The 18360-nt window shown below is 44.3% G+C and overlaps 1 protein-coding gene across 3 annotated transcripts in view; it reads left to right on the forward strand.

Annotated features, from left to right (window-relative positions):
- The first annotated feature begins 509 nt into the window (after window positions 1–509).
- AUG4 (HAUS augmin-like complex subunit) overlaps window positions 510–18360 on the forward strand; it is a 91372-nt gene continuing 73521 nt past the window's right edge. For all 3 annotated transcript variants that reach the window (XM_086812237.1, XM_086812238.1, XM_086812239.1), the window contains exons 1-3: window positions 510–1057; window positions 1826–1873; window positions 1979–2104. In XM_086812237.1, the coding sequence (XP_086668363.1) occupies window positions 917–1057; window positions 1826–1873; window positions 1979–2104 (315 nt within the window). In that variant the 5' untranslated portion in view covers window positions 510–916. The remainder of the gene's footprint in view (window positions 1058–1825; window positions 1874–1978; window positions 2105–18360) is intronic.

Below are 18360 nucleotides of genomic sequence, written 5' to 3' on the forward strand. Positions count from 1 at the left end.
TGTAGTTTCATCATTTGCTTGAACATTGCATGTGAGAGATAAGAATTGTTGACTGTCAACAATTGTTTATGAGGCAACAATACATCAAACGATAGATGATAAAAGTAAATGCCCAACCATGGGAGCATGATCTGATATCAAAGCGGAATGATCCACCCACATTTTAGATATACATGTCATATTCGTGAAGATTCAACTTGTACCATTTGTCCAATCTAGCCCAGTAATTGGCAAGCGCATTATGATTGAAAGTATAGTCCGGTTGGTTACCATAATTAGCAAGCCAGAGATCAACTGTGTTAGTTTGCACTATAAAGTTATCTCGTGCTTCTCCTTCAGGCTGCAACATGTGTGAGACATGAGAAGTATTATCTGCTGGACGAGGAGAGTTACTGAAATCAGTGCAAATGAAAGCATTTGACAACCATGGGTAGAGAGAGAGAGAGAGGTATTAACGTTGATAGAATACAACACGAGGGCATATACGACCAACAGTCGGACTTGAACTCGGGTGGATCATGGCCTTTACATATATATATATATAGAGAGAGAGAGAGAGGGGGTGGCCTTGAAGGTGTGCATGAAAATTACGTCAAACATCACCATACACAATTTTATGCTTAAAAAGAGCTCACCAGAAAAAAGCGACGTTTTCGTACAATGCTAGTCGTTTTACAAACAATTTGCCGCGAATTGGTGTACGAAACGAGCAGCTTTGGTGGGAGTATACGACGACGAGGTTACGTTTTTGAACATAACGACGAAAGACAGGGGAAAGCCGATCGACCTCGAGGATGGAGGTGTTAGGGCCTGGGAGCGGAGTTTGCACTAAAATGCAGGGTACAGTCAGACTTCAGTGCTAGGATTGCAGGGCAAGTATCTTTGGACTTCTTCTGCGGATCCACTGATTGCTGCCATGGTGAAGCCCATCCTCAACCCTCCCATCGGGCAGCCGCTTGGTCCTGGCCTTGCCAACGTCTTGGAGCAGCTCGAGCGCCATTGCCTGGCTGCTGATGGTTCTCTTATCGCCAGATCTGCATACCTTGACCTTGTTCAGGTATCAATTTTTCTATCTTCGTCTATGTGCCGAGAAACCCTCGGAAACGTTACACACAATTCTAGAGAATGGAACACACATTTTCTCCTTGTGCCTGTAAAAACCTGAAGATTACACACCCATGTGCTGCATGTATTTGAAAAGCTAAAAAATGGTACACAAGATGATACAATTTTTTGCTCTGTCTGACTGCAAATTCTTAGTAGACGATACACGCATTTGCTCTGCCTGCCTGCAAATCTAGAAAGACGACACATTTTTGATGAACATTCCTGCATATTTTAGAAGTTGATGCTGCACCTATATGCTCTTTGTGTCTGCAAACCCTATGTTTATACACTTGTGAACCCTAAAGATGGTGACCTAAAAATGTGCTGCAGATCTTGCAAACCCTGAAAATGATGAATGTAACAACCTAGTGCCTGTAAATGTCATATGTGCCTGCAAGCTTTAAAGATGATAGATGTTTATGCCCTTTGTGCCTGCAAATCCTAGAAGATGATAGATGTGTCCATCCTATGTGCCTGCAACTTCAGGATATGATAAATGTATTTGACCTAAGCGTCTGTAGGTTATACATGTATTTACTATTTGCCCCAGGTGGCTGCATGATTATAGACACGTACTCCCCTGTGCCTACAACCTAGAAGATGATATGCACAAATTTACCCCATTGCACCTGCAAACCTTCAAAGATAATACACATATTTGTCATATGTGTTGGCAATCCATAGAAAATGTGCTTACTGGTGGCACAATTTCCTTCAGGCCCGTGAAGAGATGGGCAGAGAGCGCTTGCGATACCTAGAGGCTATGGTAAGCAAGCAAGCTGTTTTGCTGTTTCAAGTATCAAAGCTTTTCTGCACAGCAGTGGATTCTGCAAGTTTAAATCATAGTTAAAAGAAATGACTGCTTTTCCAGGCCATCCACTGTGAAGCTATAGCCATTGTTGAAGACTTCCAGCATGCGATATCTGTGGCTAGTTCAGGAGGCATGCGCGACGTCCAGGCATTGTTTTCTCAGCTTGGCCTGCGGAGTTCTGCAGAGGTGAACTTAATGAGTAAAGATACTTCAAAGTCATCACTGGTTTTATTAGGGTAGATCAAAGAATCTGAATTCTTGTAGCTCCTTTCTACTCTTTTTTTTTTTTTTTGGGGGGGGGGGTGATTTGACATCTTTTTTTTTTGGGTTAAAAGATCTATAAATATTATAAAATGCTGGTTTTGTCACTATCTTTTCCAAATGAGTTCTTGCCTTATCATGGGGATTTCAACATTCAGTTGTGCCAGGCTGGTTCTGAACTTTAGTGTCTTCCATGTGCAAATTTGATGTTAGAATACAACTCCTAGGTATGTGTGTTCCCTCACTACTTCCACTTCTTGTCCCTCGAATGTGAAAGTGCTTTCTGCAGCCTCTAATAACTCGTGTGGAAGACCATCACCCTGTCTTGCTAAGTTTAACTATATTACAAAGAGGACTGGTTTACAATATCAATGCTCGTTGCTGTTTTCGATGTATGTGCTGATGTCGGTAGGCCGTAAAACTGATTAGTTTTGGCTAGGATTGATATCATGTTAATTCTTTCTATCTTTAGTGGTGAATATGCCCTATCAACTACTTTTTGGTTGTAATAATTCTTTCTATTTGTTGTGATCCTTAGTGCCAGGCTTCATTATGGATGAGTCTGCCCTGTATCTCTGAAGCTCTGACAGAAACTCAGTACATAGACCTTTGTATGAATTTATGCTCTTATGTGTGTGTGTGTGAGCATATATTGATACCAAGTTCTACACCCACTATTGGGCACTGATGACGTTAGTGGGGATGTGGTAGTATCTAGTCCATACTACGCATGATGGTGTTGATGGTTTATTGTCTTGTGTATGACTACCATGAGGTTATAAATTGCACTTTCTTATAAGCTGAATTTGGGCATGCTCCTAGATTCATCTAGGTATATCTTCATGCTGTGGACATGCAAATTTCACTTTGTGAAGTTTTTGTCCAAGTTGATATTGTGTTAATTCTTTCTATCTTTAGTAGTGCATATGCCCTATCAACTACCTCTTTGTTGTAATAATTCTTTCTATTTGTTATGATCCTTAGTGCTAGGCTTCATTACGGCTGAGTTTGCCTTGTATCACTAGAGCTCTGACAAAAACTCATTACACAGACCTTTGTATGAATGTATGCTCTTATGTGTGCGTGCGCGCGGTATGTGTGTGTGTGTGTGGGGGGGGTGGGTGTGTGTGCGTGGGAGCATATATTGATACCAAGTTCTACACCCACTATTGGGCATTGATGACGTTAGTGGGGATGTCGTAGTATCTAGTCCATACTATGCATGATGGAGTTGATGGTTTGTTGTCTTGTGGATGACTACCATGAGGTTATAAATTGCACTTTCTTATAAGGTGAATTTGGGCATGTTCCTGGATTCATCTAGGTATATATAGGATTGATTGTTGGAGAGAGGAGTGCTGATTGGTGATCTTTTTCTTGCAAAAGAGGTCGGTGGATGTGTCTAATCGAGGCTTGGTCACTCTTATATATCTGCAAGAGTGGACCAAAAGCATGAAAGCGTCTATAACTTATTAGCTTTTCACACATTTTTTTATTTATAAATGGTGGGCACCTGAGATGGCTATTTTTATTTATAACAGTGGGCACTTGGGATGCCTATTTCCTTGTTTCGCGACTTATAAATAAAGAAGAGACAATTAAAATCATGAAACGCTGATGCATTGAAATCAATTCATGCGTTCATAGTGACCCATTCGCTATCGTGCATGACTCTACCATAGTGAAGAGCTCTTTGCACATGCACAAACACAGATCTTCCATGTTACAAGCATTGTAGGCATCTCTATTTGACCTTGCATATATAATAAGAGACGTCAAATCCAATATGAAAGGGCTAGATTAGACATCCATCATTGTAGTGCCTCCTATTGATGAAATTAATGGGCCAATTTGTCACATGCACTTTGCACTGGAGTGCTATGTGACACATTGGCTCTATATTAGTGCAACATTTGTACAGTAAGATTTCCCTTTTTAGGAAGATTTTGTCATATGCCGTTACCCCATTGTGAGCCCCAGTTCGGGACATGTCAGGCAAGAGCTACGAGGTCAGGATGTTAGGTTAGTCCCTTAACCCACTTGGAGAACAAAGCATGTAAAGTCATCTGAGGTTAGGGCATATCAAAGTCATAGGTATTGATCACAAGACAATTTACAGCATTAGATGCTGTCGGCCAGCATCAAATGCTGGTCGACAGCATCAAGTGCTGCATAAAGCATATGCGCCAGCATCAAATGCCGGCCAGCATCAAATGCCGCATAAAGCATATGCGCCAGCATTAAATGCTGAATATCATAGGTCGTGGGCAATTCAGCAAACCGACCTGTAGCAAACATCGATATATAAGAAAATGCCCAGTCCATGGCATAAATTATCCATCAGAATGTCAATCCTTAAGCATTCAAGAGCAGATATGTGTGCCTAGAGCCTCCGCATCCAACATTCAGCACTTCATTGTGTTAAAGTCCCCAAGGCTTTAGTGAAGATCTTCTTTAGCATTTAGCTAGCATATGTGCATCCCTCAGCAATTCTGGGCTTGCATAGTGGTCATTGAAGAGATATTCAAGGTGTCTTGGACAACATATGGTTCAGCTTACGTTTGGTCTTCCTCATCCTTGCTTTGGGCAGTCTCCGTCATCATTCATTGTCATTGTACAAAGTCATCGTCATCATTCTTGCTTGCAGGAGGGGGGGTTTTAGGGGGTAATTGGGACCTAGTCTAGTGTCGACTATCTATCTTCTCTTCTCTCTCAAAGTAAAGTGGAATGCCTAAACTCACAGGTTTAAAGAAGGCTTTGTTGTGTGTTACTATGGTCAACCTATTACATGCTACATTGGTATTAGAGTTGGAGGTTGTGACCCAACTTAGCTAGCCAAAAGTGAGAGCATCCCGTGTATGGTAAAACTGCAGTCAAGAAATGTAACATGCTCACAGACAGGATTATACTTCGGATAATGAATATTCGGCACCTTGGTCCCAGATGATTGCACAATGTAGCGGAAATAAGAGTGCAAGAGAGAGGGGGGGAGAGAAAGAGAGAGAGATGAGACAATAAGGCACAGTACACCTGATTGGGTCCCAAATACCCTCCGTAGGGCTCCCACCAAGGATGGTGTATTTGCTTTATTGAATGATGAGAAAAGACTCAGTTTTGTAGATCTTCTCTTGGCTGTAGACTTTCAGCCTGTAGATGATCTGATTCTTGACCTTCAATCTTCACCTTTGCTTGAGGAATTCCCTTGGGTGTTGTGGCCCTTGAATACCTTCAACACTTTGTGAATTATGAGATGCTTAAATGACTTGTTAGCCTTTGCTTATATAGTCATCAAACTGCTGATCGGTGGATGCAAACAGGGGTCGGCCTGTTGATATTACCTCCACAACCTGATTATCTTGCATATAACATGTGCCTTTCACACTTTGACTGGCCACCTCTCCATGCCTGCCTTGTGCGCTGTCCAGACAGCCTGCCTAGACTGGCCACCTACCAGTGGCTGGCTGCCTAGTCTAGTGGGGCTGGGTGATTGGCTGGCCAAGTCACAAGGGCTGGCTGCCTTGCTGCCCAGACCCTTCTAGGCCTTGTCACGACAGCATGCCTAGCACCCGTCAGCACACCTGCTGGAGCCTGCTAGCCAAACATGCTTGCCAACCTGGGCCTGCCGTACCAAAACTGAAGTTTGACGTACCTTGTGAGCTTGCCAGTGGTGGCCAGCTTGGGCCGATCACAGTCATGATTGTTTTCTGGTACTTGCCACGTGGAACTGCATAGTGCAACTTGCTGACTGTGATTGTTTACCACCTGTTTGTTGCTGATTGCTCACTAAGTGCTAGAGTCTCCATCTCTAGAGTCCAAGGCTCAAGCAACACTTGTTAGTGGTCACTATCCATCTTCAAGCAATGGTTTCGAAGTGGTGGGATGAGGTTGATAGCACCAGCAAATATTCCAGCAAGGGAGGAGCAAGGAAGTGGAAGTGCCGCTATTGTGGCAGTGAGAAGAATGGAGGAACGGATAGAGTCTGTGCCCATCTCATTGGAGAGAAAGGCCACGGCTTCAACTCTTGCCCTGTCATTTCAAATGCAAAGAAGGCTGCTCTTATCGCATTCGCAGCTTCATTGGATGCACCCAAACCGGCGAGGCCACTAGCACCTATGGCATGAGTTGTTTCTTCCTCATTGGGCTCAGGAGGAGGTGGATCCCCCTCTTCCACTCCTTCAAGGGCTTCTCATGTAGGACCCTATGTGGTTCCTTCTCGTGCTCCCGTTCCATCAGGCAGGCAAGCGAGCCTTGGAGCTACATGGCATCTAGGCAGGAAGGCACAGGTAGATGCAACTGTAGCTCGTTTCTTTTACAGTTGTGACATATCTTTCAATGCCGCAAGATCTCCTTATTACAAGGAGTTGGTTCAGGAGATTGCAAGGTTTGGTCCCACTTATGAGCCACCAAGCTTTGAGGCTTTGAGGACCGAACTTTTGCAGGATGAGAAGGCATCCATTGAGCTAGCATTGGAGACTATCCGGGAGGGGTGGCAGAAGCATGGGGTCACTCTCATTGGAGATGGTTGGAGCGACACAAGGTCTTGCTTCATTCAGGGCATTGTTGCATACTCATGAGGTAAGTCATACTTTGTGAGTTCCATTGACAAAAGACCGTAGAGAGACTTGTTGATTGCCTTACTACTTGCCTGTCATTGAGATGGGGAGAGAGGCGGTGACCTTCATCACACGCCATCATTATGTTCTTGCAGTCTATCGCAAGAGTGGCTCCAAGGATCTATTGAAGTACTCCGACACACGCTTTGCCTATAACTTCTTGATGTTGGAGCGGCTGTATGAGTGCAAGAATGCATTGAGGTAGCTTGTGGTGAGTGATGAGTGGGTGCATTGGCCATAGTCCCACTCTAGTGCAGGTACAGGTTCCTCTCAAACTATACTCGATGACAGCTTTTGGGAACGGGTGCATTGGCAAGGTATATGAGGGACTGGATAAGATGGTGGAGCATATTAGGAAGATTGAGCCAGATGTTGACAGGTTTGAGGACTTGAGGGAGCTATGCCAGTCACGGTGGGAAAGTTACCACTCACATTTGCAGGTAGTAGCATTTGTATTGGATCCAGTGTTTCAGGGCAAGGGGTAGGAGACTGATGGAGAGGTGGCCAGGGGGTAGGAAAGGACTCTAGAGATTGGTGCCAAATCAGATTCAGAGGAGAACCATCAAAACTTAGTTGGGCTTCTACAGGAACAAAATGGGCCTTGATAGATAGCCTATAGGTTTTTAGTTGGATCAACTTTATGGTGAGAGGATTATGGAGCTGACATCTCGGAGTTGCAGCGGTTGGCCATTCGCATTCTTAGCTAAGGGGCTAGTTCCTCTCTTTATGAGAGCTTGTGGAGCTCATTTGGTCACATAGCATCAAAGAAGAGGAATCGCCTTGGCATGGCAAAGGCGAATGATCTAGTCTTTGTTAATGCAAACTTGCGTTTGCTTAACAAGGTTGCTAGGGGTTCATGGAGGAGCGCTTCATTGGCTTTGGGTCTCATAGCGATGATGACTGAGTTGGTAGTCCTAGAGCAGAGGGAGATGCAGTTGATGCGGATTCTGTCGATGCCACATATGTAGACTTGTCATTCCCATGATTGATCATTGTACTTTGTAGTTTTGATTTATCATGTATTATTGATTCACGTGTCCATCTTGGAGTTCTCTCAGTATATTATGTTTTGTATATCTATAATTTCAATGTAATTTGGTTTTTTTAAAATTAAAATAATCAAAAGTGAATATATAACATGTCGTTCCCCCGTTCTCCCCATCCCTCGAAACATTCCCATTTCCAAGGTCGAAATGTTCCCCCGTTTCTCCCATCCCCCGAAACGTTCTTGTTTCCAAGGTTGAAACGTTTCCCTGTTCCTGTTTCTTGGTAACACTATCCGAGACATCATCTTGTTAAATGTCATAGGTGCATTGGCGAGACCGAATGGCATCACCATCATAGTTGTTTGCAAACCCCTTTGCATGAACTTGCAAACGTTTGCAAACATTTGTTGCAATCTCCAAGTTTGCATGACCTTGCAAACTTGACTTTTTGCCCACTTAAAAATTTGGGAGACTGGCCAATGAAGTCACGCTAAAACATGGCCGAGAATCATATCTCACCTATTTTGGGTTGCGGTTGTGGCGAGTCTCCTCTCTACACACAATCTAAAGTGACACTCTGCGTGCTACAACCTGCATGATGCCCAATGCTAAAATTTCAGCCTTCACGTTTTTCAACACAACGCTATCCAATGTCACACTTTTTCACACCCCAAAAGAGGTGAGACAATGAAGTCTCGTTGAAATGTGGCCTTTTAAACCATGAATGAGAATTGTTGAGCCTTATGAGAGATGTATGTGCGAAGACCAGGTGTGAACCCATCTACGTCCAGATGATGGGATACAAGAGTACAACTTAGCTTTTTAGCCAATTGAGGAGAAATGGCATTCTGAAAGCTACCCATATCAAAGAGAACAATGAACTGTTGCCCCTTTGTTATGCCATAAGCACGAACGAGGGCTTTCTTTTGCTCCTTAACCTTGCCCTCACGCTTATCGTCAAATACCACTGTGGGTACAACGTTTTAAGCAGGCAAGAGTTGGATTGCATTGGTGGCCGATGCGGGAGGTGTAGTTGTAGCTGTTGCAGTGGCTACTATGGAGGTAGAGGCTTTAGCGGCTTGCGCATCTTGCCACTTGGTACAATCTTTCTTACCATGCCCCACGGTGTGGCAGAGGAAACATCTGTTCTCCCCCTTATACCGTGTTTGCTCTTCTGGTTGGAGATATCCACTAGTGATGTCCTCCTTGGTCTTTTCCTGAGGTGTTTTCTTAGTCGCGAAGGTTTTATCCTTACCTCTTGAGATGCTCTGGGATTCTTTCTTATTATCTTTGCTATTTTGAGCCTCCTTCCACCCTTGAGATGATGACTGTTGGGTTGTGGATGATTGTTGTTGGGGTTTGGAGCTAGACTGGGGTTGCTTGGGCTTACCTTCGTTTAGCATCATTTCGTGATTCTAAGCAAGAGTGAGTGTCGTGTCATAAGACTATGGCGTATGTTCATATCTAGACCTCTAATAAATTGTTTCAATTTATCTTCCTCGGATATACCTAACTGCTGTGCTGACGTGATGGCTGGAGGTCTATGGTTTGCAAGAAGTTAGGCAAGTTTATAATCACTTGAAGAATGCCAATAGTGATCTCTTTCACCCTTTGGGTATAATAAAAAAGTTCTATGAAATCTATTGCTTCCTAAAAGGAATGCTCTTAGGGACAGTCCAAGGGTTAGATTGGATAGTGGGCCTTATTAATTACCCGAGAGTAGAAGCCATAGGGGTTCCACATTTGCATTCTTTATATAACCAACCATGGGAACTAAGGCAGGAATCTCAAGAAGATGAACATAGGCTTACAGAATTTACTTATCATTGCCTTGTGGAAAGGAATACCATGGGGGTTGTGCCTATAGTTCTTGATTAGAGTAAGTTAGCATGGGTGACCCATTTTGGGAGAGTTTGTAGAACTCATCCTCAAGGTTGGTCATGTATTGTGGAGGGAGAAACCTTTTCTTTAGGTTGGACACAAAGGTGTCCCATACATACTATGGAGCCCCTGTGAATGGGTCTACATGTCATAGTCACAGGGAACGGGGGGGACGGACCCCTGGAACGGGGGAACGCCGTTCCATAACGGACTGGAATGGAGACGGGATGGGGGACGTGCGAGTCCATGGTGTAACACACATACACACACACACACACACTCACCTCTTACTCTCCTAAACTCTCTCTCTCTCTCCTACTTTCACCTCTTGCTTTAGTCTCTCCATTGGCAAGCACGCGCACACACACACACACACACACTTTTTTTTTTTTGGTAATATCCAGTGCAATATATTTATATGCTCATAACTTTACAAGATGGGAAGTCTCCGAAGCGGAGAGTATCCCAAATGTCAGAAACATAAAGAGAAAAGCTCTAAACAAGAAGCATCCATATCACCCTCATGGCAGGCATCATATAAGGATTGCCGCAATGAGGCTCTGAAGGATTCATATGACTGGTGATTCTGCCGACCCAAGTATGCCAAATTATGCTCACTCCAAATTGTCCAAAGAGCCCAATATCTCACCCAAGAGAGAAATAGTGAGTATTGGGACAAGGGCCGCATATATCTGCCAAAAAGCCAAAAATGTTTCCCAAATTTGTGACTAGGGAAACGGAGCCGAAGAAAATTTGAAATTCTCCTGAGGAGGATCCTGGAACAAGGGCAGTGCCAAAGCAGATGAAGAACAGTCTCTGAGGGAGCCTGACATCTTAGACATGTGGAAGGTGCAATGTGACGTTTAGCAAGTATGACCCCCACTGACAATGTGCCTGTCAAACATCTCCAAAGAAAAAGTCTTTGTTTCAATGGCATTTTACACTTCCACAAAATCCGGAGATTCTTCCGCCACCATGAGAGGGGCTTCCTTATATGCCACAGAGAATTAGCATGTTGATGAATCCATGGGGCAGGCTGAAGAAGCCTGTAGGCTTTGATGGAGGTTAAGGCAGGAAGGGGAATAGGATGAATGCATGTAGTAGATGGCTGTAATTGCCAATCCATAAGCCTGTCTGTATCAGCCACGAGTGGAATAGGTAAAAAGGGATGCAATAAATCAGCAATTTTCTTGCATATCAACCTATGATGCATTCCCAATGCATAGGTAGCAGTGGCCCGGGGAAAGGATAAGACATATCCCCGATCATCTACCACATCATGTATGTACCTAATTCCCAATTTCATAAGATTGTATGCCCGAACAGGTTCCTGTAAAGCAAGTGGAGTGTCAAAGATGGCACTCCAATGAATACTTTCTTTCCTCATCGAGTTTGTCTCCAAGCAATTATCAGGAGCCCATTTGACCTTAGAGAGAACTTGTTTCTAGTCAAGTATGAGGGCAGTAGAGAAGGGACAACCAGGTATTCTCCCTACAAATCTCCCAATCACAACCTCCCAAATGATCCGTAATCCAATGACCATAAGCACAAGTCCTCATGTTGACACACATGGATGCTAACATACAAGTCCATGGCTGCTGTTGACGGAAGAAAGTATGCAACATTGTAGCCTTCCTTGCAAGTACATGATATTTTATATTGAGGACATTAAGTCCACCATGCATCCTTGGGGAGCACACCATTTCCATCTTCATCAGTCTCAATGCTTTCACAGTAGTTTTTGTCTTCCATAATATCTCCATAGCTTGAGACATAAAAGCTGAAATATCCCTGGAGGACCAATGCAGCAAGGGCAAATAGAACTGGACATAGGACATCACAATGGATTGTACTATTCTGAGCCCGACATGAAGAGGCCAAGTAGAAATCTTCGAGTATTCCAGTTTATGTTGAAGTCTCTGGAAAATCCATTTTAACTGCTGCTTTCTGGTGATATGCCATCCTAAGGGATATCCTGGAATGCACCACCTGACCCGGCCAAAGAATAGAATGCCAGTTACATTGTTTCAGGGGGAGTAATTTAGATTTGTCAAAATTGACATGCAATCCCGTTGCCAACCCATATAAAGAAAGAGTGGTCATAAGCATGCGAAGTTCCTGAGGAGAATTTTGTGGCATGAAGAAGGAATCATCAGCATATGCTTGTGCCAAAAAAGATGTAGCCCCTGGGATTTTGAGACCAGTCATCTGTCCTGTGTTTGTAAGATGATCAAGATACATCAAAAGAGGATGGGTCACAATGGCATAGAAGAGAGCACTGAGAGGGCAGCCCTGTCTAACTGATCGACCCAATATCCATGACTGAGACAGATGGCGCCCAAGAATGCACTGAGCAGTAGAGCGAGAATAAAGCCAATAAACAGCATTTACCATCTTGGGACCAAAGCCCAACTTTGTCATGATCTGAGAGATGAAATCCCATTGAACATTGTCAAATGCCTTAGCAATATCCACCTGCAATATAAGCACATCTTGATGCGAATACTTAGCATATTCAATTGCAGTTAAGGCATTGGATATATTGTCATGGATTTGTCTTCGCGGCACAAAACCATACTGATGAGGATGAAGTCCTACATGCAGTATCCCGTGAAGCCTATGTACAATCATTTTGGCAATAAGTTTGTAAAGTACAGGCATTAAAGTAATAGGCCTCCAATCTGATATATGATCACACAGATGTTTTTTGGGGACAAGCTTGACTATACCATGCTTCCAAGAGTGCGGTAACTGATTTTCTTTCCAGGCCACATTGATCATTCGCAAAAGGACCTCTTTCAAATCATCCCAAAAAGAAATATAGAATTCCACTGTAAGGCCATCCCAGCCAGGGGACTTGTATTTGCTGAGGTGGAACAACGCATTATCAAGTTCTGTGTCAGTAAAAGGCCTCTCCAAGGTAAGAGCATCATCCGTTTCAACTATTCCAGAAACATATTGAAGAAATTCAGTCCTGGCATCAGTCACTTGATTCGATGGGGAACCAGGAGTAGAAAGCAATTTCTGGAAATAATTGTGGCATTCGTCTTGGAGATCAGAGAAAGAGTGAGTCCAAGAGCCATCCAGTTTCCTAACCCTTAGACATGAATTTTTATTTCGAGTAGCATGCAAGCCCTGGAAAAAGGATTTTGAAGAGCAGCCTTTATCCATGAGGGGCTTCATTCTTGCCCTAATCTGCCATTTGTGCAATTTCCTCTGATCATTAACAGTAAGTTTAAATTGTGCATGTGAAAGGGAATCCTTTTGTGAATCAGAGAGTGGCCTCGACTGAGAAAAATCAATCAAAAGTTGTGCTGTCCTTTTTGCCCAGTTAACCTCATTCCTCCATTTTGTCATATGCCATTTGCCATACTCCCTAATGACATTTTGAATACGAGAGACGAAGCTGTCCCAAGCATAATTCATGTCCTCCTGGGCATGAACTGGCAAAGGATGAATGGCAAATGTGATCATTTGCTGAAAGTTGTGATGTTGGAAATAAGCCCGATTAACATGCAATAATCTACTGGAGAGAAATGGCAAATCATCCAGAGGCATGCCAAGCTGCAAATTCATCCACAATGGAGCATGATCTGACAAGCCCAATGAGAAATCTATAAGGAGATGAGGGCTAAAATCTGCAAATTGTTGTGGATAAAACAAATACCATCTGTCAAGCCTTGCCCAGTACGTAGTAAGTGCATTATGATGAAAAGTATATCCAAGGACTGACCCTTGGAGAAGTACCCATAAATCTTCAGCCTGCACAGAAAGAAGCATGTCATCCCATTTGTGCCTTTCCAATGATAGCATATGAGATCGTGAAGTGGTATTATCTCTAGGCAGAGGGGAATTATTAAAATCCCCACAGATGAATGCATTGGATCTCCATGGATATCTACATAAAGAATCCCACAAAGAAGCCCTCATGGCAGAGGTCTGGGAGGCATAGACTGATGCAAACTCAAAAATATCACCATTAACATTGCATTGTATTACTATCCATCTGCCACTATTGTCATTGAAGGCCAACTGAGGCTGCAACTCATGTCTAACCAGTATGCATACACTTGAATAGGTAGCAGTACCAGCATAATATATATCATAGCCGTGCAAAAAACCATGTTGTCCAGCCATGGAGTGTTGATTATGCTCTTGCAAACAAACAATATCTGGCTGCATTTTATGTACATAAATCCATAATAGCCTCCACTTTGAGACATAGCAGAGGCTCTGTACATTGTATGTAAAGCACTTAAGTGTTTGAAGCATGAAAAGATATGTACAGCAAAGTGTGAGGATAAGAACCAGACATCAGAGAGGCTAGGCCTCTGCGTGCATAGGCTGCATGCCTTCATTGCCCATGAAAGACATAGCATTTTCCTCTTCTTCTGAATCACATATGGGGATGCCCTTCTTCAGTACGCCCACCCAATTTTGAAGGATAGGAGCAGAGGCTGAAGTAGAAGTTTGTCCTGGTGAGGGAGAAGAAGCATCCCCTTGACGAGATTGAAGGGGGCGTTGCTTCAATACAACCACCTTCTTGGGTTGTTTAAAACCGTCCTGATCAATCGCCACAGTTTCCTTCATCTTCTCTTTCCCTTTATCTTTTCCTTTTCCTGCAAGTGCGGGCACCTGATTGACTGATTTTGCATTCTTTGCTCCATTTGTATTTGCTGTCTTGACTTGCAAATTCTCATTCTTTTCCCGTGTCTGGGGTGGCAAGGCATTTGGGGGGGGCTGATGCAGAACCATTAGGCATTCAGAGGCTAGATGCCCAAACTTGTGACAGGCAAAACAAGCACCTGCAAACACACCCCACTTCAATTCAAAATACTTTTTGCCCAATTGCACTCCCTCAACCTCCACCGCAATAGAAGGAGGGGTAGGTATGTCAGTGTCCCAGAGAATGTAGAACCTGTTACGGTTTCCATGGGGCATGGTGGACAAATGACCTGTCCCAAGGAAGCAGCCAGGCCAGGCAACTCTTCACGCATATAGTCCGGGAAGTTTGCAACCTCAACCCATACAGGGCAGTGATGCCGTATAAGACTTTGATAGTCCTTGTTTGGGGACCAGGGCATAGCATGTACCATTTGTCTCCCATAAAATAGGGGAGAGAACTCCAGAAGCCTCTGCTTGCATGAAACATCTGATAAATGCACCTCATAAAAGCCTCTGGAAGCAAAATACACTCCCTCTACAAAGCATCCTCCAAGGATGGACTTAATCCACTGCGTGACATCGCTGGCCGCAGGGATTCTTTCTGGAAAGAAAATTATAACCGCAGTTTGAGACAACTTTTTGAGAGGGTTTACCAGGGACGGCAACTTCAATTTGTAGGTGACCTCTGGAATCGGTTTGCCCCATTCCTGTCGTGACTGCTGAAAGTCATCCTTAAGGGTATCAAACACATACTGAGCTTCCAACGTAAATGCATCATCTTGTATAGCCAGCTCTGATAGGCAGCACTTAGCATCTGCATATCTTTCTTTTCGGGCATATGTACAAACATCTAAAGCTGAAGCCATTGATAGAACCACGGAAAGGGAAAGGCTGTGAAAAGGAAAAAGGCTGATATTGACAGAAGGAGGCTGTGAGGTTACGAAGGCAAGAAGGAAAGTGGAATAGAAACAGTAATGTAGAAAAGGTGCAAGAAGGCGTCACAGACTCTCTCTCTCCCACACACACACACACACACACACTCACTGACACGCAGAAGAGAGGGAAAAGGCTCACACACCACACACGCACAGAGTGGTCGCGCTGATGAAAAGACGGTCACGGTCTGTGTTGCAGAAATCCTGGTCGACGATGTGTTGGCACAAGCCCCAAACCAGGGTGACGAGTACAAGCAAGAGGTCCCGACTGAGCAGTCGAGGCTACAAAACCTTGATCAGGGTCGAAACAGGGGGCAGCGAACTGGAGCAAGGAGTTGCGGGCTGCACAGTCCAGGGTCGCGAACCCTAAAGCAAGGTCTGAACAGGGTCTGAACAGGGTCGACGATGGCGGGCTCTCCTACTCGCGCTTACACACACACACACACACACACACACACACACACACTCACCTCTTGCTTTACCTCTCCTACATCTCTCTCCTACACTCACCTCCATTGCTCAATCCTCCTTGGCACTTGCCTCCATGGCATCTTCATCGCGACCATCCCCTGCACCTCATTCCGGCGGCGCCAATATGAATAGAGGAAGGACCGAAGGTTGGTCTTGGTGGAAAGAGGTCAACTCCGATCATCCTAGAAGTGGAGGAGGGTCTCGCCCATGGTCGTGCAAGCTATGTCCATATAGGCGAACGGGTGGGGCGGATAAAGTGGGAGCTCACCTCATGCATGAGCCCGGTCATGAGGTCCGATTTTGTGATCAGGTCACACCGGAGACGAGGAGGAGGCTTCTTGAACGCGTTGCCGCACGTGAGGCCTTGCTTTCAAGGAGGAGAGTGCCGCATGTGGCCGTGGATCCCACAACACTAGTGAGGCCATCCCAAGGTTCGGCATCCACACTGGCATCCCCATGTGCATCTACTTCATCGGCACCCGCGGCCGCATCACCCGCCCCACAAGAACGGGCCCCAACACCATCCTTCTCCATGCTGACCGCATCCACACACTCACGCCGGCAAAGTACTCTTGAGGGTAGTTGGGACCCCAAGAAGAAGGAAGAGGTGGATACGGCCATAGCCCGCTTCTTTCACGACCACATTGCTTTCCATGCTGCCAGGTAATCAAGAATTAAGATGTCTAGCTTAAGATCTAGCGTTTTACGATGTTCCTCTTACAAGTTATTTGAACTTTGAACTTTGAAGTTGATCGGTTATTAAAATATTCATTTTTTGTTGATAGATCGGACTACTTCAAGGTCATGGTGAAGAAGATAGGGTAGTGAAACCGGCCTTCAAAAACTTGACGGGCGGTGAAACAAACACTCACACACAAGACACTTGGTCACCCATGAGAACCTGGAAAAGGAAAACAAACAAGGGAGCTAGAATGCTCCTGCAAATAGTACAAGGACACTGATTGGTCCCAAAACGCAGTGGCGTCCCTTGCAGTATTTCTTTACTTGATCAAATATGAGTACAAAGTACAACTTGTCGAATCCTTTACCATTAGGATCCCTTTATAGCTTTTGCCCAGGACTTTCCAAATAAGATCTCTCGCTTAGTACAGCAAAGCATTCCATAGAGAAGGCACACCTGTTCAACACCTCCCTGCTTGAAAAGGTCATCTCCATCTCAACCATGGATTCCCACAACCCTTTCCCAGACAGTAGTAAGGCTGTACCAAACCATATGTCCTTCCTATAGTTACAGCCTGCATGTAACCTCGAGAAAACTATAACGTGTTCACATGAATCCAGAGACATGCTTTCCACATGAAACCAAAGACCTATATCTGATAAACCATAGACCTGTATGCCATAACCATAGGCCTGTATCCTCGATACCAAAGTCCTGTTTCTTCTCGAAAGACCAATGTCTTGTTTCCATGACAGATAAATCCACATATGCACCATCCAATCACGATGCCAAAAACCTAGAAAGAGAAAGAGGACGTGTCAAGCAATTCTTGAATGCACACATAGGTCCAAGTCGCAGAGCAACACACATCTCTTCCAAGAACATCATCCTGTGCATCTTAACTTGATCCTCTGTATCCAAATCTCGTAAACAAAGCCTGTTTGTGAAGAGAGAGAGAGAGAGAGAGAGAGAGAGAGAGAGAGAGAGAGAGAGAGAGAGAGAGAGAGAGAGAGAGAGAGAAATGAAATGAAATGATATATTAACGTCTTCAAAAGGCCAAAATGACCTATGAGACTAAAAAGGTTACAACAATTGGTGGATCTGATGAAGACAAACAGGGTTAGGGTTAGGGTTTACAGAAAGCAATCAGGCGTGGAAACCAAGGTGAAGGAGTGAACACGACTGCTGTACTCTTCAATGATAGAAAAAATCAAGTACAAGCCACATGATAGTGACCCCTAAAGGATAAGTGTTCACATGTCCGGCCATAAATGTGCCGGGTGGACCAAAACACTTATAAACTGCATATAAGTGAAACTGAACTAAACTGGGGGAAAAAACCTCCACTAACTGAAGTAAAAAGTGCCCCAGTAACCTACTGATGATCACTAGCACTCCTCTGGGTGCATACACAGCATAAAACCCAACAAACCCCCCTGGAGTGATATGTGATCACTGTACATCATCCACCAAAAGGAAACAAATTCAAAGCATTGCGGAATGCTTCAAATTTCGGACGTGGTAATGCCTTGGTGAAGATGTCTGCCACATTCTGATCTGTAGGACAGTAGATCAGACTGATATCTCCTGCCTGGAGTCTCTCCCGAACAAAATGATAGTGAATCTCAATGTGTTTCGTGCGAGCATGAAACACAGGATTCCTGGCCACAGCAATGGCACTCTGACTATCAGTATAGATAGGTGTAGGCTCCTCCACTGAAATATCCATATCAGTCATAAGACGACGCAGTCAAACACACTCAACAGTAGTAGTGTAGGCTGCTCTGTACTCTGCCTCACAAGATGAAGTGGCCACTGTGGTCTGTTTCTTGCTTAGCCAAGAAATGCATGAAGCGCCAAGGAAGAAACAATTCCCACTAGTGGAATGTCTGGTATCAAAATCACCAGCCCAATCTGAATCACTGTAAGCGTGTAACTGCATGTCACC

Source organism: Cibotium barometz, chromosome 18, assembly GCF_041138505.1.
Source record: "Cibotium barometz isolate CiBa-2024 chromosome 18, ASM4113850v1, whole genome shotgun sequence".
Taxonomy (NCBI): Eukaryota; Viridiplantae; Streptophyta; class Polypodiopsida; order Cyatheales; family Cibotiaceae; genus Cibotium; species Cibotium barometz.